The sequence below is a fragment of the Colletes latitarsis genome, chromosome 7, assembly GCF_051014445.1.
Source record: "Colletes latitarsis isolate SP2378_abdomen chromosome 7, iyColLati1, whole genome shotgun sequence".
Lineage (NCBI taxonomy): Eukaryota > Metazoa > Arthropoda > Insecta > Hymenoptera > Colletidae > Colletes > Colletes latitarsis.
In genome coordinates, this window is record NC_135140.1 from 18,840,094 (window position 1) to 18,859,745 (window position 19,652).

Genomic DNA, 19,652 nt, shown 5'->3' on the forward strand with positions numbered 1-19,652 from the left:
ATTTTACAGCGTGTTCGCGTAACAATATTTTTTTTTCTTTTCTTTTTCTTTCAAATCGCAACAACAGCGACATCCTAATCGCTAGCACCGTAACGTGACATTTAAACTGTCGTTCAACGATCCGTCTCTTTTTCTTTCCTAATCTTCGATAATAGAATTGACCTTTCTCCTAATCTTCAATAGCGGAATTGACCTTTCCTGCCCATTCCGTTGTGGTAGACCCTGAGCGGCGTGTAATTCCCGTTTCCGTTCATCGCTGTGCACAAAAGAAAACAGAGGGTATTAAAAGAACAATGCAAAAACGTAAAAACAGGCTAATGACAAAAGAAAAATGTAATATAATGTAAGGATAATGGAGAATAAATAAATTATTGGAGAGCAAACGAATTTGGTTTCTTCCGCGAAGAACAATTGTTTGTCAAAAACGGTTTTAGAATACTCACTCAGTTCGTACTCCTTAATAGCAGCTTGCGTTTGAAATAGGGTTTATGTTAGTTACAGGTAGGCTGAATATTTGATAAGTTCTTGATTTAAATGGTATAGAAATTTGTTGGAAAAGTTACGTAACTCGATGATTTACTTTATAGACGCACTTTCTTACCTTGCACAACGGTGGGTGGTTGCCGTGGACCCTGTATAGTGTGTGCATGACACCGTGGCTTCAATAGGCCGTGATATAAGACGAAATACAAGGCAGATACTCCCGCGGCCGCGACTGCCATGCAACGATAAACGAATCGCAACGAGTCGACGATGTCAGTGTCGTCGACATTTATGTAAGCACCGATCATGGCTCCGATACATCGACCTGTGTAAAATTAAAAACATTCGTTAAGTATTTACACGCATTTCGAAAACACTCTCTACGCAGAAGTTCAAAAATTAAATGTTAAATATTATCATGAATAACGTTTTACTTCTTTTTCTAAATTTCTAGAAAAAAAAAATTTAGATGCAATCTCTTTATTTGGGATGCATACCGACGCAGAAGTGCGCAATCACAGGTAGCGCTTGAGCAGTCACGGTCAAGTGACGCGGGACCAAGTGTCTGAGATAAAGAATGGCAGTGACCCACATAATCCCTAGAGTGAAGACCTCAAGAGCCTCGGAAATTAAGGACCACCAAGCTCCCGCGACGAGACTCAGGCCAGTAAACCTGGAAACGTCAGTGTCAAGAGTCGTAAAAGACATCATCAGGAACGGAATCTTCAATCTTCGCGTAACAATAATATAACTTACCTACCTAATAATATACACAGTGAAGGCAGTAATAAGGAGATTACTGTGACCACAATAATCGACGAGATGTTCGGATTTCCAGAGGAATAGGAATGCTGGGACCGCACCCACGGTCATGGCCACGCCAATAGGAAGCTCGTTACCTCCCAATTTCTGCAAGTGTCTAAGCGGAACAATGAAAATTAAGATCAACGAACAGGACACCCATTCCTTTCAATATCAAGTCAAGTATTGATGTACAACTGAAAAATTATTCGTCGAAATCGTGTAATTTTTACTTGTGGGATGACCTAAAGTACTGCAAATGTAATGTGTTCTGGTAGTTTTCCAATAGAATGACGGTAACGAGCTGAGAAATTAGATTGGATCCTGGACTCGCAGAGGCATATAATCAAAGAAGGACTCTTACAATGGGAGATAGCTGTCCATGGCGCTCCAGAAGGTTCCCATGACTATCAGGACGATCACCAAAGCGGCAGTTTCGCTGCCGTATCTCTTGATGGCGCTCATGGGAAGCGCTAGCATGCCGCTTCTGGTGTGCCACCACCATTCCGGCGGACTTAGAGGCATCCCATTGGCGCAGAGGGCGACCAGAGCCGCCAGGAGCATAAAACCGGCGTGCAAACCGATTGGCAGATAGTAGAAGGAATTCAAGTTATCTATCAATGTGCACAGGTAGCCAGTCAGAGGGCCGAAGATGGCGAAGCCAAGAGAACCAAAGGCCAGCTGACGACCCACGTCACCGCGTCCACAGGAAGTTTCCCTGGTGGCTATCACCACAGCAGCGTCGATCAAAGCCACGGCTGTCGTTGGGAATATATCAGCGGCTGATCGAATGGCCAAGTACGTCCAGAACACCAGATGCGACCAGTCCTCGTCCGCTTCCTGACACTGGCTCTCTACGAGAACGCTGTCTGGAAACAAAGTTGCTGAGGTAAGCGGAGCTTCAAGGTACACTAACTTGCAAGATCAATTTACTGATAATGTTAAAAACGGAAAGAATAAATGGTAGGAATAGTTAGGTGATTAAGAGCGATAGATGAGGAAGAAAGCAATAGAAGAAGGACGTTTATCGTTCAGAATTGAAGTAAGTTAAAGTGGATAGATGAGAAGAGAAGAAGAATGGAGTGGAATTTATAAATATAGATATATACACATGTATAATATTACCTGGAAGAGTGTACGGATCAACCAAGTCGCATTCGATGGAGCAGGTCTGATAGACATCTGCCATTCTGGCTTTCAGTTCTGGGGGTATTCGACAAGTAAAGTACTCGACCACGGGGTATACACACCATTCTCGGTCGCTGCCGTTGTTGTTTAAAGCCTGTCCCAGGGTGGCGTTTACGGCCAATGTGCCCGAGTACTCTGTGTAGACGTGACACACTACGTTATCACCCTCTTTGAAGCACAGGTGTGGCGGTTCGTTCTCATCCATCGCGAATCTTTGCATCTTCCTGGTATCCTCTGGTTCCTGAAAAATGTTCAATATCGCATACTAGATCCTATCGGGTCTCTGTACGCGACCATCTACAGTAGTAAATAATTTCTAAATCCATGGTAGTCGAGTAACAAATTGTTTAAACTTTTAGGAGCCTATCGACGCCCGCAACTTTTCAAGCCTCCCCCTCCGAACGTTCCCTCGACCCCTTAGGGACCTCTAAAACTCTGATGGCGCGCCGAGTTGGCCTGGATATTCACCTGCGCGTACATTTCGCTCTCGAGAGGAATAACCGTGGAGTCTCCGCTGCCATCGAAAACACCGATATCGGAATCGGTGGTCCCAAAGGCGAGGGAACCCCCCGAATCCTCTGTTCGCCATAGTTTGGACCCTACGGGATGGCAAGCGTAGTTGCAACCCTTGAGAAGCAAGGGTCCGACCCTGGTCTCGTCGGACCATCTGTGACACGTTCCGCGATCCTTGCATCTCTCTTGCAACACGACCGCGCCTATTTGATCGCAGTTGAACTGGAGACGTGGTTTCCGTTCCCTCGGGTGCTCGACGCGATCGACGGCCGGTATTATTAGTAGGAAAGCATAGAAAATGGCGGACAAAACGCAGGCGATGGCGATCATCACCCTGAGGTAACGACCCGTCGACGACTTGTCGTTTCGTCCCTGATGGCCGGCCAGCTTGTCCGCGATCGGTCCAGCGATCAAGGGTCCCAATATGGCCACCGCCGGCGAGATCATCGAGATCATTCGTATCTGGTCGATGCTCAGGCCCATTTCCATCATGTGCAGTGGTAGAAACGGGAAGAGGCAGCCCATTCCTGCGTCAATAAACCGTAAATACTTTAAGCGAAGTTTAAATCGTGAATTATAACTCTCGTACAATAACTGTAGTTGTAAGAATTCATAGTGCATGAAGGAATTCTTAAACGACTGTAACAAGAAAGGACCGGAAATTATGATATTATCGGAGAGCAAAAAGTCGCTTGAGAATAGAGTTTGCAAGAAGTCGATTCGTTTCACCTTTTGAACCGGATAAGTATTGTACTATTGTATCGCGTTCGAAGATGTACACGTACCTCCGAAAAAGAGGAATAATAAGAGCTTCAACGATAGGAGATTAGTATTGATAAACTTCTTTCTCGGCAAGTCCTTCGTCGTCTCCATCTTCTCGGTGGACGCCGTTATCGTCATCTTGAATATATCGGGAAGTCTTTATCGAAGGCGGGTACGGATGATCCAGGAATTACGGACGACCTACGGTCGTCTATTACACCAATGGTCCTCCTCCTATCTCCACCATTTTGCTCTACTTCTACCTACATCCAACACACAACCAAGCGTTTTTGTCGTAATTTTAATTTTAATCCAATTTTGGTACGCCAAGTGATTTCCAAAAAGTGAATAGCCTCACAGTTTTTCATTTCTTCTAACGATAGCACAATTATACAAATTATCGTGATAACTTGAAAATGTGCGAGGGATAATTATTATTGATTTAAAACTCGACTCACTCCATCCGCGTTGAGATAGGTACACACAGTCCGTTATAACTATCGACTTCCTGCTGTTTTTCTAATTCCGGACGCTGCAAGTAGAAGAATCGTATATTAATAAATAAACGAGGAAAGTAGGTAGTATTTAACGGGACCAACGAGTTTCTTACGCGATCACGTGGGTTTTGTTTACATTATTCCGAGGCGAACGTACGATAGTTCCTGCTATTTCTAAGAATAGTTCTGATAAAAAATTCGTTTTGTCGTGACAAATTGCCCCGTCCTCCATTTTACCGTGAATATTCGTTTCCCGTAGAGAAACGAGTGCAATTTTCTCTCTAATTTCGAAGAATGACACGGTCGTTCGTCATTGCCCTGTTGGAGACGGTCGTCATTTTCAAATAGGGGTTCATTAAGTTCTAGGAATCTCACGACCCCGAGAATTTATGCCAAGGTAAATAGGAACGTAGGAAGGATGTGCAAGTGTCACCGAATCGATCTATCATATTGCATTCGCGAGCAATCCGATGCACTCGGGAGACATACATGGCGCAGATGCACATCAATTTGTCATAAATCCACGGACCATACTGCGTCTATCGCGTTAAATTATTTGCGCCAAATGGTCTCGCGGATAAACCAGATTTTGCCCACTTTGAGCCTCTGACTATTAATGGTCCCATTTCGCGATTAATATTTTAATATCGGAATTAGTTGCACACGATTAATTAGAGCAATTTATTCGTGACAAGTTTCGAGGTTGATTAAAGTCCTCGTTAATTTGATAATCTCATAGAGATTGCAAATTACTTCCATAGAAAATATTGTTAAATATGGTAGACTCTTTACGACTAGTTCAATTTACTTTGCAATTGTCGAGCACACTCATCTTCGGTAGACAAGCTTCTTCTTAAAGTATTTACGGTTTAATTTGTGAAAAGTTTCGCAACCTGAAGGAAGTTTATTTCCCTGAAAGGCATCTTGACTTTTCGTCGACCATAAGAAGCGTTTTCTTTTAGAAATTACGTTACGACTGATTCAGCGTAATTTCACAAGGAAGATCGGAGAAATGTATCTGCAGGCACAAGTGGCTCGAGTGTTTCATACGTGCTTAATGTGACCCCAACCCCTCGTGTTCGAGCGTTGAGTCTGCTCTAAGGGGATGAGGGTGCAATATCAAACAGCCACACACAAGATTGGCCAACTACCGCGCGTTCGCGTTTACAACTTGTTAAGTTCCCTCGGTTAAATTGTCGACGACGTAATCTCGACGATCGTGCTCCGTTCTAATATCGTGCGTCGCGTGGAAAACGGCGGGCAATTTTAAACATTCAAAAATTGTGGGATACGTTTCGTCCTTTCTTGGTTTACAAAAATAGGCTCACGATTTAATTGTTGCGTTGTAAATTAATGTAATTAATTATACGATAGTTGAAATATTCCATCGCGTTGATGCGTTTCACTTTATATGCGTAATAGTATTTATATCGGAGCGTACATCGCCGGGCAGTTTTATTGCCTGCAGAACGACCTAACGACGATTATGATCGGTACACGGAACGGTTTGTTCGATCGAGCAATTTTTATTCTTATCAAGATCGTGAATTCGACGGGCAACAGCCTGGAAATTTCACGGTGCACGTTTTGCGCGCGTACAGAAAATACGATAGGCGGTTCTACATCGCGTCGAGCGAAAACATTCGAGGCTTCCGTGACCTGTCGTTAACCCAGTTAGGGTTGCCATTCCAGCGCACGCACCCGTCGGCTGCAGCCTCTGGCGCGTTTATTCCATACTCGATGGCCGATTGCGAGATAATCGAAAAGCGTACTACGTCTCGGAATCGTGACAAAGCAAACTGGAGCGCACAGACTCGTCGTCTTCGACGCCCGACCACTTCGAATCGACGATACTCCTCGAAACTGTTAAGCGTAGGAAGGATAACGATGATTCGTTAAGTGAATATCTGTGTTAGAGTCGACGATACGTCGGTGATCTCTCCGCTGGAAATCTGTGTTAATTCGATGGATCGGTATCGCAGGAAAGTTAATCGAGCACCAGAGTCCCATTTAAAACATTACGAAGGACAGCATTACGATCGAGTACTCGAACAAAGTGCACTGGAATTTTTGTTAAACTCTTTTATGCTAGTGGTTATTGAAACTCCATCGATATTCGAATTTTATTTAATTTGAATATTTAACAATAGCACTCCAGTTGTACAGAATTAGATTCCATCCTCGTTCTGTCAGATAATCTCTTTTAACACTTCGACGGCCATTAGGCGTATGTTTATTTTATTAATAATATTAGCAGAATCCTTGACTGCCTCACTTTGGTCAATTTAACAATTTCTGAGCGTCCCCAGAGGCAGACGATAGTCTCGATCGTCGTGTAAAATAGTGTAAATTCAGCTTAATGTCGCACATAGGGATACAACAATCGTACATCCCCATGGACGAGCGAGAAAAAGAGTGAAAATAGCCTCTAGCTTCGCGCAGTTTAATAATCGAGCGCGGTTGGATATAAAAGCGAATTCTGCCCGACAAAACGACGCGACAGTCCCGGTAATATTTCATTCGCGTCTCCTCTCCGTGAATTGTCTAACGAGCTGCTCGATAACGCGTGAATAATTCATTCCTGTCGAACATTTAACGCCTCGTTCTTAGGCGCGGATTCATCGGTTGCATATGTAACAATCGAACCGCTCATTCATAATGCGCGCTCATCAATTTTCCGTACATTGTCGTGCATTTTGGAAACCGTCTGAGACAGATCGCCTAAGAACTCGGTTTTGAGAGAACTTTTCACTAGATATCCAATAGAAACTTGTAGTCTTCTCCCTCCCTTCAAACTATACATTATTTTAAAATCGAATAGGGAAACTTGGATCTAATCTATGATACTGAATTTTCATGATTAGGACCTTCGAACATAATGTAATAAAAGTGTCAAAAGAGGAGTTTCGAACGGTACATCGAGCATGGCATAATTCTTTTTCTTATTTACGCGCTATATACTTTATCGATCCTATACAAACGCAGGAAGTTGCTGTTCGCTACTTCTTCCTGCTACGTGCACGACATCTATCGTCTTTTATTTATTCTTTCGTAGAAGTTCGGAGCACTAAAGTGACTTCAAAAGAGGCATTGCTATTTTATTATCGCCCTTTTGAAACTCGAAGATAATATCGCTTCCATATTTTTTTAATTTTAATTGGATCATTGGTAGGGTAGGTTAGGTTACTACTAATATCTAACGTCAATAAAAGAAACTACGACTAGGTTAGGTTAGGTACTAATACCTAACCTGACTGTACAGTATTAGTAAGTACCTAAGATGTACTCGTTAGATACTAATACGTAACCTATATTAAGACGAACTATGTAATAACGAGAACACAGCTGTAACGAGCAGAAAGCCGACTTTAATTTACGCGAATTCCCGTACAATTATTCCAGTTTGTAACGAGCAATAGCATACAGGAATACGGTAAAAAATAGCGGGAACATTTTAAAACGTTTCTAAGATTTGTAAATAAAGGGGGGCTGATCGAAGTCGCGTTTAGTATAGATTTCATAATATTAAGTTTATAGTTTCGAGATTATCGACGAGCAAACTTATTTAAAATTAAGTGTATTGTGGCCCGGCGCTTCTTGAACCATTTTTACTCGCGACCTCTTTTCATAAAGCGAAATTATTAAGGAACTCTAATTTTATAAAATCGATAGCAAGTCAACGACAATTTTAGGAATTAATACGTCGCTCTTAAGGAATAAATGAATTTTTAATTCGTAATTATTTGGGCAGAATATAGCCCAAGAATGTATTTTTCAGAAAAATTTATAAGGATGATGCGTTTCTCGATTAACGTGACCGGAAACTGCCCTTAATAACAGCCAGGAAAAGGTATTAACGGAGAACAAGCTCCGGGGCAAAAAATGTCCGTCCACTATAGCTGTAGCTAAGGGGTCGGTGCTTGAGAGGCTCCGGGAGCAGTGGGAACCGGAATCGTTAAAACCGCGCGGCCGTTGACGGTAATTCGCGTTTCCTTCTCGAAGGCATTAAGGTCGCTACGAAGACGGCTGCTGACCGCTCGGAACATCCGCGAGGGTGGATGACGATTGAACGAAACGGGCGGACGTTTAATTATGAAGCACCGTGTAGGAGGTACGACGGAATAAGCGTGAGCTAGGTGACCAGGCATGCCGTCATCCTTTGATTCCTCTCGTGACAATTACGTCGCCGCGTAATCAACTTGATGCAACGAGCCTGATAAATCTCTGTGCCAAATGTCTCGCTGACCGTTGCTGTTTCTTCCCGTCGACCAAGGACGGGGACGAAAATCTTATCCACACAGAAATTTAACAAGCAAACGTTCATCCGTTAACTTTATAAAGTCTGGCCTGTCTCTCGGGTTGTCCTCAGAATCGATGCTACTATTTGAGACTGTTGCCTCGGAACAATATTTAACATGAATTATATTTTTGTAGGTGTCTCGCGACGCAGCCGATGGAGGAGTCGAGCAGGTGTCGAGCAGAGTCCTTGGAGCGTGCATGGCTAACGAATCTAATTAAAAAAACTGTCGGGGAGCCACTAGCTACGGGCCACGGAAGTCATCCTGCGTGCAAATTGTTCACACTGTAATTCACGCCCGCTTTCTTTTCCATCGCTCGCGCTCTATCTATAAATAGTTACGTGCGAACATTGCCTTTTAAGCCCGACGAGATTCATTTAATGGTTAGCTGGTCCCGCGTCGCGGAGAACGGAAGTCGTGATCGCGATTACTACGCGCGTGCAACAAATACAGCGCGATTGAAACGTCGCTGTTTGGGAACTTTACCGCCCCGGTCTATTTTTAGCTTTAGCACGACAACTTTTAACGCCTCTCGAGTAATTGATTCGAAGCAATTTCCATAGGTACGAGAAGGCTGGGCTTCAATCTCAGAAAACGTTACCTAGCGTCTTCGATTAATTTATGCTTTCCTTCGTACTCGATACTCTGGGCGTCCTTGGTCGAGGTTTGTTTCTACAACTGCATTTTTAACAGTACTTTGCAACGAGATTTGTAAGTCGAGAATCCACGTAGTCAAACATAGTTAAACATAGTTTTATGTTTCTGCTTGTATTGAAAACGAACGATGGTATATTCTTAACCAAACGAGCTTACGCACAAAATTTATCTTTGTATACGCAGCGTAACCGTAACATGTGTGAGCCACTTGAGCTTTGGATCGAGGGCGCAAAAACAATGAATGAAGTTCACATAAACATACGTCCCATTTGACCTTGATCCCAAGTTAGTTGTTTTTGTAGCCCAGCAGCGTTCAGCTGCTGATTTTAATAGGAAGTGAACAAAATACCTTTGAACCAAACGTAAGCTTACCGATATTCACCGAGCATAATCAATTATAATTAATTGCTTTCGATCAAGATATCAACAACAGTTGAGTGTAAACGTATGGTCAAGGATAATCGAACTTGGGAGATTAATAGGTCAATCTTACGCGAATTTCTTGAGTAATCGCACGGATGACCTATTGAAAGGAGTCACTCTTGACGTTGAAGATCACACATGGTTTATGCATGACGGTGCACTCCCATATTTCAACCGAGTAAACAGACAGTTCGCGAGGGAACTATTTTCTATGGAATATTACCGATACGGTTTCGAATATATGCGACGTCGATCTGAGAGTAAACGAGCGAAATGGGAGGTGGCAATGACAAAACGACTACTTTTTTAGAAATGGATACACAGACAAGGATTTTTCTCTGGTTACGGCGTCTGGATGTCCTCCGTACGACTAGTTCCTTACGTCATCGAGAACAGGTTGCCGATTACGTCAACGTCCGCTCTGCACACCTTGAAATCTATCCTTACGTTTGATGCCACTCTGATTAAACGCGATCGTTCCCTCAGGACATCGTTACGAACACATAACGGCTTCCCGCGAGCATGAAAATCTAGATCGAGCCTTCAGCCGACATAGAAAATGGAAATTGGCGACCATTACTATTAGACATCAAAATAAGAACACGTTTATTTAACGAGCCATGCTACAAATTAGACGAGCAGTTAAATTGTGACGGTTTTGCCAAGAACGGACATTTATAACTGTGTAGACGAACGAGAAAACAAACGGAAGCGTATATTAAAAAAAGAAAAAATGTGAAACTTTAATGCGTGGGAATTGACACGTTTATTTTTTTCAACTTAACTCGTTGTTACTGTAAATTACTTCGTGATGGGAAAATACATAGGGATTTAAGTCCTGATTTAATACGCTTCGGGGAGCAGGGACGCTAATACAATAATGCGATGGTGGTTCCCGGCTGGAATAAATGCGCACGCAGCTGATAATAAATTTCGAATCATGTTTGTCACAGAAATGATCCATAATAAATAACCGTGGGAATCGTGGGAAATTTCGCTGAGTGTTAATTATCTAGTTAGACCCAACTAGCAAAAGGGGGTAAAAAGAAAACGAAGAAGAACTGGAAAAATAATTCGAAAATGGCTAATTCATCGGAGGCCTCGCGACGCCCCCGCAGTGACGCTATTAACGAGACACTTGTGAATGAAAAATTAGAAAACTAGGGTTGAGCCCGCGCGTCTAGTACCTGCACGAAACAAACCCTTGTGTGAGAAACATCGTGCGTGTCCTTCCGCCCACGCATTGGCCTAACACGACGACAACCTCGAGAATTGGGTTAATGAAGTCGTGGAAGAGGAAGGCCCACCATGCATACGGTTCGTCAACGTGTACGCTGTTGACCCTAGAGACTTTGATGTTGGTCAGATTACCGTTACCGTGATTAGGATTTCGCAAAAATTGACACAAATTTTCGTAACGGTCCTCTAAACAAAATTAACTGGAATCAAAAAGTAGCTAAACTTATTTGTTTAATCAATTTTTGTCGACTGACTGGTCTTCGTTGAACCCTCGATAAAAAATATGCAACATTTTACACGTTTTCAAGATAAGGCGCAAGAAACTCCACCGGAAATCCTAACGATTTCACATTTTCTTTGCTGCGCGCAACGAGCCTTGCGAACGTATGAAACACGAGTCCACTCCGATGGTTAGAGCACTTAAAACTTCCCCTTAGCACGTAACAAAAATAAAGTAAGTCGTAAGAATCGCAAACAAGTTTTAAAAGTGGAGCTAGGGAGCCGGGTTATATAACATAGTTCGGGAAAAAAATTTTCTACTTTGCTTCATTAAGCGCAGAAGACGATAGCTTTAACGATCATCTGATCGAAATAAAATTCGTGTTCGATACTTGGCGAACAGAGAGTACAATCTTCAATTAATATTGAAAAAGAACGAACCTTAGTTATTGAAACAGAGTTAAAAATAATATTCTCTTACTAAGCCACTGATGCCTATCACAATTACAAACGTCAATTTAAACATCAAATGTAATGGCTAAAATAAATTTCAATCGACACATTAGATAGAGTACGTATCCTATTCTCGATAAACAACATTAACAGCAAGACCTGAACGCCTTTAACCGAATCTACACCTATGCTACTTTCTCTCGCTAACTCGTTCAAGCTAATCACCTTGAACAGTTATTAACGTCGTTGTAAAGTTCAAGTGTAATGACTACAATGACTCTTAATTAACGCTTTAAATAGAGTCTACGCTCTATTCTCAACGTGCAATTCACAGCAAGCTTTAAACACCGTGAACAGACAGAATCCGTACCTATTATTTTCTCTTCTTAACACGTTCGAACTAACGAGCCTTCACAATTGTCAACACCGTTATAAAACTGAAGTGCAATAGGTGTAACACCACTCGACAGAGATTTACTCAACAATCATATAATCAATTAGTTTCTACAATCAAGTTCAGACGTAGTATAATACAATTCCAATTACATATCCGGTATACATTATATTTTCGGTAAGGAATTTTTTTCTCGAAAATGCGTAGGAATTCGAGGGTATGTCTAATCACCAAAAATGATTGTACTTGACCCCTGCAACTGAAAATAATTTTTTCAGAACGATTTGAAATTTTTTGTTTTCGCCAAAAAATTTCATGGACAAAAATTCGGACATTCCGGATAACCGGGTGCCGGGTAATCGGAACTCTACTGTAGCTAAAATAGCTTTTAGTCAACAACCCAAACAGAGTCTGCACTCTAGCAGACTCGACAAACATCAATGATAGGCTTCAAATACCCCAAAGGGAATTTGTAATTATGCTACCTCGCCTTGCTATCTGTTCCAAACAGATTGCTTCTCACAGTGATCTATATGGTTTCTAAATTCAAGCGTAAACTTTAGAAAAAGCTCTTAGTCAATACGCGAAACAAACATGGCAGGCTTCAAACACCCCAAACAAAGTCTCATCGCCATTTCACACTTAAATCATAGCGTCTAAAGTAACTCCAAATAAAAGGAACGCCTCCTCGACAGTTTCATCCCCTACTAAATCAAACTCGAAACCCAGTGGCCCAACTTCTCAATGTTCTAAACATTATCTATATCCCTGTCTTTGGGCAATAGTTTCAACATTAAGCCTCGAGCGCCTCCCGGTGCACAAATGCACCCCCTCCTCCAGTTCTGGAAATCGTCGTTCGTCTCTCTAACCGTAGTTAACGATTGGCTTATCCTTGAGACAGTCTCCACGGAGACTCGTAAAACGTCTATCGTATCGCGCGTTCCCGTGGATTTGTTTGCAGCCCGTCACGGTCGTTTCTATACCCGGCGATGACGTTAGATCAGGACGCTTTTTCTTTTCAATTCGCCGGAGACTGCGCGGGGGACCGCGATGTCGGAACAGATTTCACGATCGATTCGAATCTCGTTTCGTACCCGTTGCACAACTCGACGCCTAATTCAACCCCACCCCAACCCTTGTTTCCGTTTCGTCACGGTTTTCTCGCCCGTAACGACGCGTTGCACCCCTTCGAGCGATGCAAGAAGCTGCGTGCAGGGCTTTCGAGTGCGCATTATGCAGGTACGAGGCACGCCGATGCGCACCCCGATGATTGCACGTTTGATGCCCCTAGTTTTCGACGCAGCTGTCGCGCGGATAGCGTTTACGAACGTCTGGACATGGTCGTTGCGACGATTTGCATAGCTGCTCGGGGGTAGTTTCCGCGCGTGAAAGCAACCGGGGCTAACGCTAAACTTCACCCCCGGATTTATATATATTACCTATAACAGTCCTCAACCATCTTCTGTCACCAATATTACAACGTATATTGATTTTCTTAATATCTATTTTTATAATAGTTTTCGAGAAAGTTCAGTATTTGCCACGTGGAAACTGTTATAATATCGGTGTAGGTTCTCGAAACTTTTATTACCAATTACCAATTTCTTTCTATAACAATTCTTTGTCTATTTTTTAGGTCGAATGGAAAAAATTCAGTATGGAGTTGCGAACGGAGACAGAATGAATAATTCCGAGATACTTGGAGACGCTTCAATTGTATTCAAGAATATCCGCCCCCCTCCCCCCGTACGAGATGCTGTGCGCCGCGACAGTAAGTACAGTTATCCTCGAAAACGTTGCTATGTACTTTCGTCGTTAACGGAAGTTCGAAGTTCCTCGCGAAGCTGCGTCTCTCTTTTCCGACGCGTACACTTTAGAACGGCCTACCGATTGATTTTACGAAGTTTCCCAATATACCCGTCCCACTGAAATACATCAGCCTTTATTATGATCCTTTATAAATAAAAGACACTGAGAGAATCGACCCAAAAACTTTCTACCGCGACGGTGAACTCTGTGCCTGTACCCGGTTAAGTGACCGTAGCGGTCGATACCGGTTCGCACGAAGAAATGTAAACAGGTTGACGAAGTTCAGATTAAAAAACAAGTCTTGAAGCAAAACTTCCGAACCCATTAAACATCGAGGTTAGGTTTTAATAACAGCATTTCTAACTGCATTCTCGACTTTTACGCGCTTACGTACGCCGGGTACATTTTATATTTATTTGCCGAACGTTTCCTTCAACGCGATCACCCGGAGTGCGTCTGTTTCCCACGAAGATAGAAAATCTGTCTTTTAGAGAAAGTAAAATATTCTGATAAGTAAATATCATTTGTACGATATATTTTTAATGAAATTTTGTTTTCAGCCTTCGTTTTATTTGAGATTCGATGGGGCACCGATCCGTACCGAGGAAAGAACGACGCGGAGGATCGAGCGTGGCGACTTTCAGCATCGGTGTTGCGTGGTATCGGTAACGTACGTTCGGTCGGGGCATACATTGTTTATTTTCATCGGCGGCAAAACGAGCAGGACGGCGGGGACGTGTATTTACCGCGTGGCGGATAACGGAACCGCAGCGATGCTCGAGCCGTCTTCCTTGCTGCCCGAGCGGACGCGAAAACGGGACACGCGTACGAACAGAACAGGATGACGCACAGTGTGGTCTGCATCGGAAGAATTTGGCGACGATTTGTCAATCAAAAAGATGACGACGACTTTCGAGACTTGGATAAAAAAGGAAAACAGTATTCTTAGTTTCGAAACACGTTTGTTGGTATCGGTGAAAATACCAAAGATATTAGTAAAGAAATCTTGTGGCCCCTTAAATCACAGATCCCTCTTTACACATATGTCGCGCCCCCTACTGTGCAAAGCATAGGAATACGGTACAGTCGTCCAGACGTACGGACTAACAGAGAATTTCTTCGATCGGAGATTATGACAACCCCCCACCTCCTTCGCCGGGGGCCCGAACGTGAGAGCGACGGTAAAAGTAAAACCACGTTCGCTCGAAGTACAATGAATTTTGCTGTAGCATGTTCGACGGTTGTCTTCGACGGGTAACGGTAGTCGATACCAGACCGAACGCCCCGGAGTTGATCTATCCGGGAAATTACATCTCGCGCGAGAGGTTGCTCGGATTCGATATCTCGAACGGTTTGGAAGGAAATCGTATCTGGGGCTGGAAATTATTGGCGAGATTATTAAGGGGCAATTAATACTCGACGTGACGGCGCAAATTAACAACGATATATCTTTTTTTTTTTGCCTGCAGAAGCATCGAACGTAGCGACCTCGTGATTTTGGTAATGCTGATATGTACATTAAAAATTAGTATAAGATTAATATTAATTTAATTTTAATAGTAATTTTTACTACATACAGTATAAACTGAAGAGGATTTTTAATTAAAAGAAAGTACACAAAGAAGCACTTATGAATTATAATTAGGACTTGCAACGACGAGTCTCTTTTACATCGTAGAGCAGTGTTTCTCAAATTCCACCATTCTGCAAATCCTTTCAAATTTATTCCTTGAATATACAGGGTGTTCGGCCACCACTGGGAAAAATTTTAATGGGGGATTCTAGAGGCCAAAATAAGACGAAAATCAAGAATACCAATTTGATGATGGAGGCTTGGTTAAGATGTTATTGACAATTAAATTAAAAAATTTTTCAAATCGTTCTAAAAAAATTATTTCCGATTGCAAGGATCGATTATAATCATTTCTGATGAATAGATATACCCCCGAAATCCTATCCAGTTTCGAGAAAAAAAATTCAGTATTGTCGGAACTTTAAACGTTAATAACTTCTTAACGAAGCCACCATCAACAAATTGTTATTCTTGATTTTTGTCTTATTTTGACCTCTAGAATCTCCCATTAAAATTTTTCCCAGGGGTGACCGAACACCTTGTATATGAAAACTCCAAAATCCAATCAAATTTTCCATGTTTCGTTACTTTTAATGCAAGTACGATGTACAGAAATAAAGTTAAAAATACATTTATGGGAATAATAGCGAGGCATAGCTGTTATTAACCTAAATGTTGAGCTTGAAATTGGCAAGAATTGTACGAACGTGGGCGAATGATGAAAAATTGTCGGAACGCGATTAATAAATAAATTTTCAACTGTAGTTTGACATTCTTCAGCGAAACTTGGACAAACGAGAAAGGGTTACGGAGACGATTCAAAGAAACATTTAAAATGCCCGACTGTACGAACCCAGACAATGTCCTCCGACATAAAAGACTTTCAAATTAAGAATTCTCGGGAACTTTGAATGGACTCGTATAAACAAGTCTTCAGGATTCCAACAGTTTCGAAAGACTTTAATAAGTCGTCGCGCAAACATCCGAGGGAACTTATTAAAGTTTCTCCGTTATTCCGATTCGATAAACTATTTATACAAATTCTTATTCCCGTGTTGCGAACGCAACATAAAATCGTGTTTAAATATTTAGACTTCCCGGGAAGATAAAGTAAAATAACACAGGTCGAATGAAATTTACGTTAAAAGTTTGTTTTCATCTGTTAGGATTTAATAATATGGAAACGTTCGTAAAATATGGACTATAAAACCACATCGATAGCATAAATGAAAACGCAACTGGTATTCATAAATCTTTACGCTCGTCGTATTCTTGCAGATAAACGTCTCGTGTAACTATATGCCGTATTTCCGTTGAAATTTCATCGTAACCGATAACAATATTATCGGGCGTATAAAATCTGTATAAACTTAGCTGGTTACGGTTTTACGCGGAAACAAAACTTTGATGTCTGACGAAAACTGCGTTCCCAGAAATTCAACGATTCCTCTTCGCAACGAGCGGTAAGAATAGAGTCGTCTACCGGTTCGTAATTAACGGCAAAAGTATTGACAAAAAGTTCAACAGCGTGAGCTAGATTTAATTAATAACCGTCGAACGTGCCCGCCGCAAAGTCTGCCAGGAAAGGAGAATAATTTCGTCGGTAACTACATTTTCTAAATTAATTTCCGTCTGCCGTGTTTTCAGCCCTTCCTATATCTAGTAACCGACGCGAGGAAGAACTTGATGGTCCTTCACGTGTCCCTAAAGCACCTTTTATAGTTGGAACAGAATGGTACCGTAGTTCCCGGTCGATACGAAATCACAAAGGTCAAACTCGATTCACGGACGAAAAGACCGACTAGTTTTGGTAGCTTTTTCCTTTCAAACTTCGTTTCAGTCCTTAACTGCGACTCTACCAGATAACAGCGATCGAATAGTATTTTTCCTCAAAATCCCTTTTTCCTAAAGTCGATCGAACAGTATTTTTCCTCAAATTTCTAGTCGATCTGAATCGAGTATGTTAAATTCGCTGCACGTACCATAATACGAGCAAACACGTTCGTAACTGTATACATTTTCAGTGATTCGAATGGAACCAGTAGTTACCGAAATTAAATTATAATCACAAAGATCTAATTCTATGGCAGTGCTGCAAGCTTCATAAATTGTATAAGGTCTATTTATTACGCGTGTATGAACCATGATTAACAAATTGATGAATGATTTTCATGCAGGTATTGATTTTATTTATCGTTTTTTAAATTACGTATGGTCTCTTTCACGTCGTACATAACACGAAAATTGATATAAATTATTTATTTCAGAGTCGTGGAACTTTGGTTCTTGATCAATAATTTTACAGCGAGCTCGTAAAATCAACGGAACCTTGTACCGGGGTGCGGAATAATAAAATTCTGATTTGGGTCAAAATGGACCCGCTAAGATGGTCCGCCGTCCGAGGGTTAAATCTACTGCACTTGAATTGATCTCGCGTCACTGGGTCTACTATCGAATGTTTCTAAATTCTCCAGGATTGTTATTACAATTTACTCGGTTATTTTCTATCTCAACATACGCGAATGGAGGAAAAGCTCGATCGTAAAGAATAAAAATTATAGTGTAAAATTTGTTGTTCGGTGTCATCGGCGCCGGATCGTCGCACAAGGCGGGATAATCGAGGACGATTAAAATCGAGACCCTGGGACACGCGTGCGAAGCGAGGCACGGATAAATCACGGGACGTCGCGCTGGCCCTGTCAATTAACCGGGCACTGTCGCACGACTAATTAAAAAGAGCGTACACGGAACACGTTCGGATCCTTTCGCGGCGGGCCATGCTCGTAACGACGAAAAGGCTCGCGAACGGAGGATGTCGTCCGTTAAAAACAATTGACTATGATTTAAAACGAAAACGGGGTCACGTAGATCCCGAGTGGAACGAGAGAATCAACGACGGGTCGCGGGTACGCGTGTACCGAGATACTTCGATCCGCGTATCGAAGGGGTTGCTGCCCGGGCCCACGATGTTCGCCATGAAAGAAAACACCAACGGATTCACTCACCCCCAGCGACTAGGTTCACTGTACTTTTTCCCTCGGCTGTACGTTCTGTAACAGGTACCTGGGGAGGGTTAGAGTCACAGAGTGTCGCGGACGCGCGAAACCATACCTCCACTGGAGACAGATCCAGCACGAAGTCTGGCGAGCGACTGTTGCGTCCCGGTTTGTTCACGATTCCCCTGCACGCCGGCTCGCGCTTCTCCGCGCGTAAACGTCAATGCGAGTGCTCTCTAGCATCTACCCACCTTTGCAACACCTTCCCGTTGCACCTTCGGTCTCGCGGACCTCGAGCCAACTTTATTTATTCGAATAATAATAATTCTTTATTTATTTCCCGTCGTGTACATTAAAAAACAGTGGAAAACATTCGTAATGGATCAATACAGAATCAACCCACGGCGAAAAGAAATGTAATTGTTCACAGAACTTATTATACATGACGTAGGTAGTATAATGAACCTCTCGGGAGATACTACTCCGCTATTTAGCAACTTATACATAAAATACATGTAAAAATAAGTGGACAAGAAGAATAACATTTTTTTCGTTTGAGGCCTGCTTTTCGAGAAAATCGACTTTGAACATTCGTGGAGTACGCGTGCAATAGAGTATGACTTGGACTTTAGCGCAAGTAGAAAAAGAACTTACTGGTCAGACGCGTTATATTCAATGTCGACATATTAACGAAATTAATTTTTCAAATAAAATAAAATAATTGTATTACGGACGTGAAATAATGGCAAATTAAAATTAGAAACACGTTCTAAAGAATATTTGAAATGAAAGTGCAGGGGTCTGCCTCCGGCTACGTCGCGACGAGATCCATTTGCAAATAAAGACGATTCGCGAGCTGGCCTTTTGTTGCTGCTTGTGACTGCGAAAGAGTTCCTTTATCACGGGCATATTCTAGAAGATACAGAGCTTTATTTGACAATGAAGACTTTTATTCCTAACTTAATTGAAATTTTAATGTCTAGACAATGCGAATAAAAAATAGGTTAATTGTATACATAAATAAAATTAGGGACATTTAGGTGACTATCGGCTTAATCGTAATAATAAGTAAGCGATCCTAGAAAATTAATGAACATTTTTTTATGACGATTTCCTTTATAATAACTTCACTCGAAGAAAGTGGTTATTGTCCAGATATCTTCGTCTATTGTTGTCCCCTTTGTTTCACGGTACAGTGACCCTTTCGAGTGCCTCGGAAATCGTTGCATTTATTCGTTACCGTTGCAGAATTAATTAGCATCCTGCTTACAAGTTTAAGTTCACACCTGTGACTGTTTGAGTAGACAGAGGAGCTCACGCAACAGGAATAACGCTAGTAACTCTGTA

At 42.0% G+C, this 19,652-nt stretch overlaps 2 protein-coding genes across 3 annotated transcripts; one reads left to right on the forward strand and one right to left on the reverse strand.

Moving 5' to 3' along the window:
• Positions 1-118: 118 nt before the first annotated feature.
• Positions 119-18,488, reverse strand: LOC143343638 (uncharacterized). 2 transcript variants are annotated; one of them, XM_076768729.1, is made up of 11 exons: positions 18,315-18,488; positions 4,206-4,279; positions 3,771-4,010; positions 2,941-3,512; positions 2,410-2,713; positions 1,649-2,153; positions 1,244-1,402; positions 981-1,156; positions 602-808; positions 444-467; positions 121-256 (listed from the first exon to the last, which is right to left on the reverse strand). In XM_076768729.1, exons 3-11 carry the CDS (start codon positions 3,883-3,885, stop codon positions 177-179), a joined length of 2,142 nt encoding a protein of 713 aa, XP_076624844.1. In that variant the 5' UTR covers positions 3,886-4,010; positions 4,206-4,279; positions 18,315-18,488; the 3' UTR covers positions 121-176. The 2 variants fall into 2 exon arrangements, with proteins under 2 accessions (XP_076624845.1, XP_076624844.1); XM_076768730.1 differs by lacking the exon at positions 444-467 and having other exon boundaries at positions 119-256; positions 18,315-18,487.
• On the forward strand, positions 1,667-15,124 carry LOC143343551 (uncharacterized). Its single transcript, XM_076768533.1, has 5 exons — positions 1,667-1,871; positions 1,915-2,173; positions 8,679-8,828; positions 13,564-13,698; positions 14,297-15,124. Exons 1-4 carry the CDS (start codon positions 1,667-1,669, stop codon positions 13,613-13,615), a joined length of 666 nt encoding a protein of 221 aa, XP_076624648.1. The 3' UTR covers positions 13,616-13,698; positions 14,297-15,124.
• Positions 18,489-19,652: the final 1,164 nt, after the last annotated feature.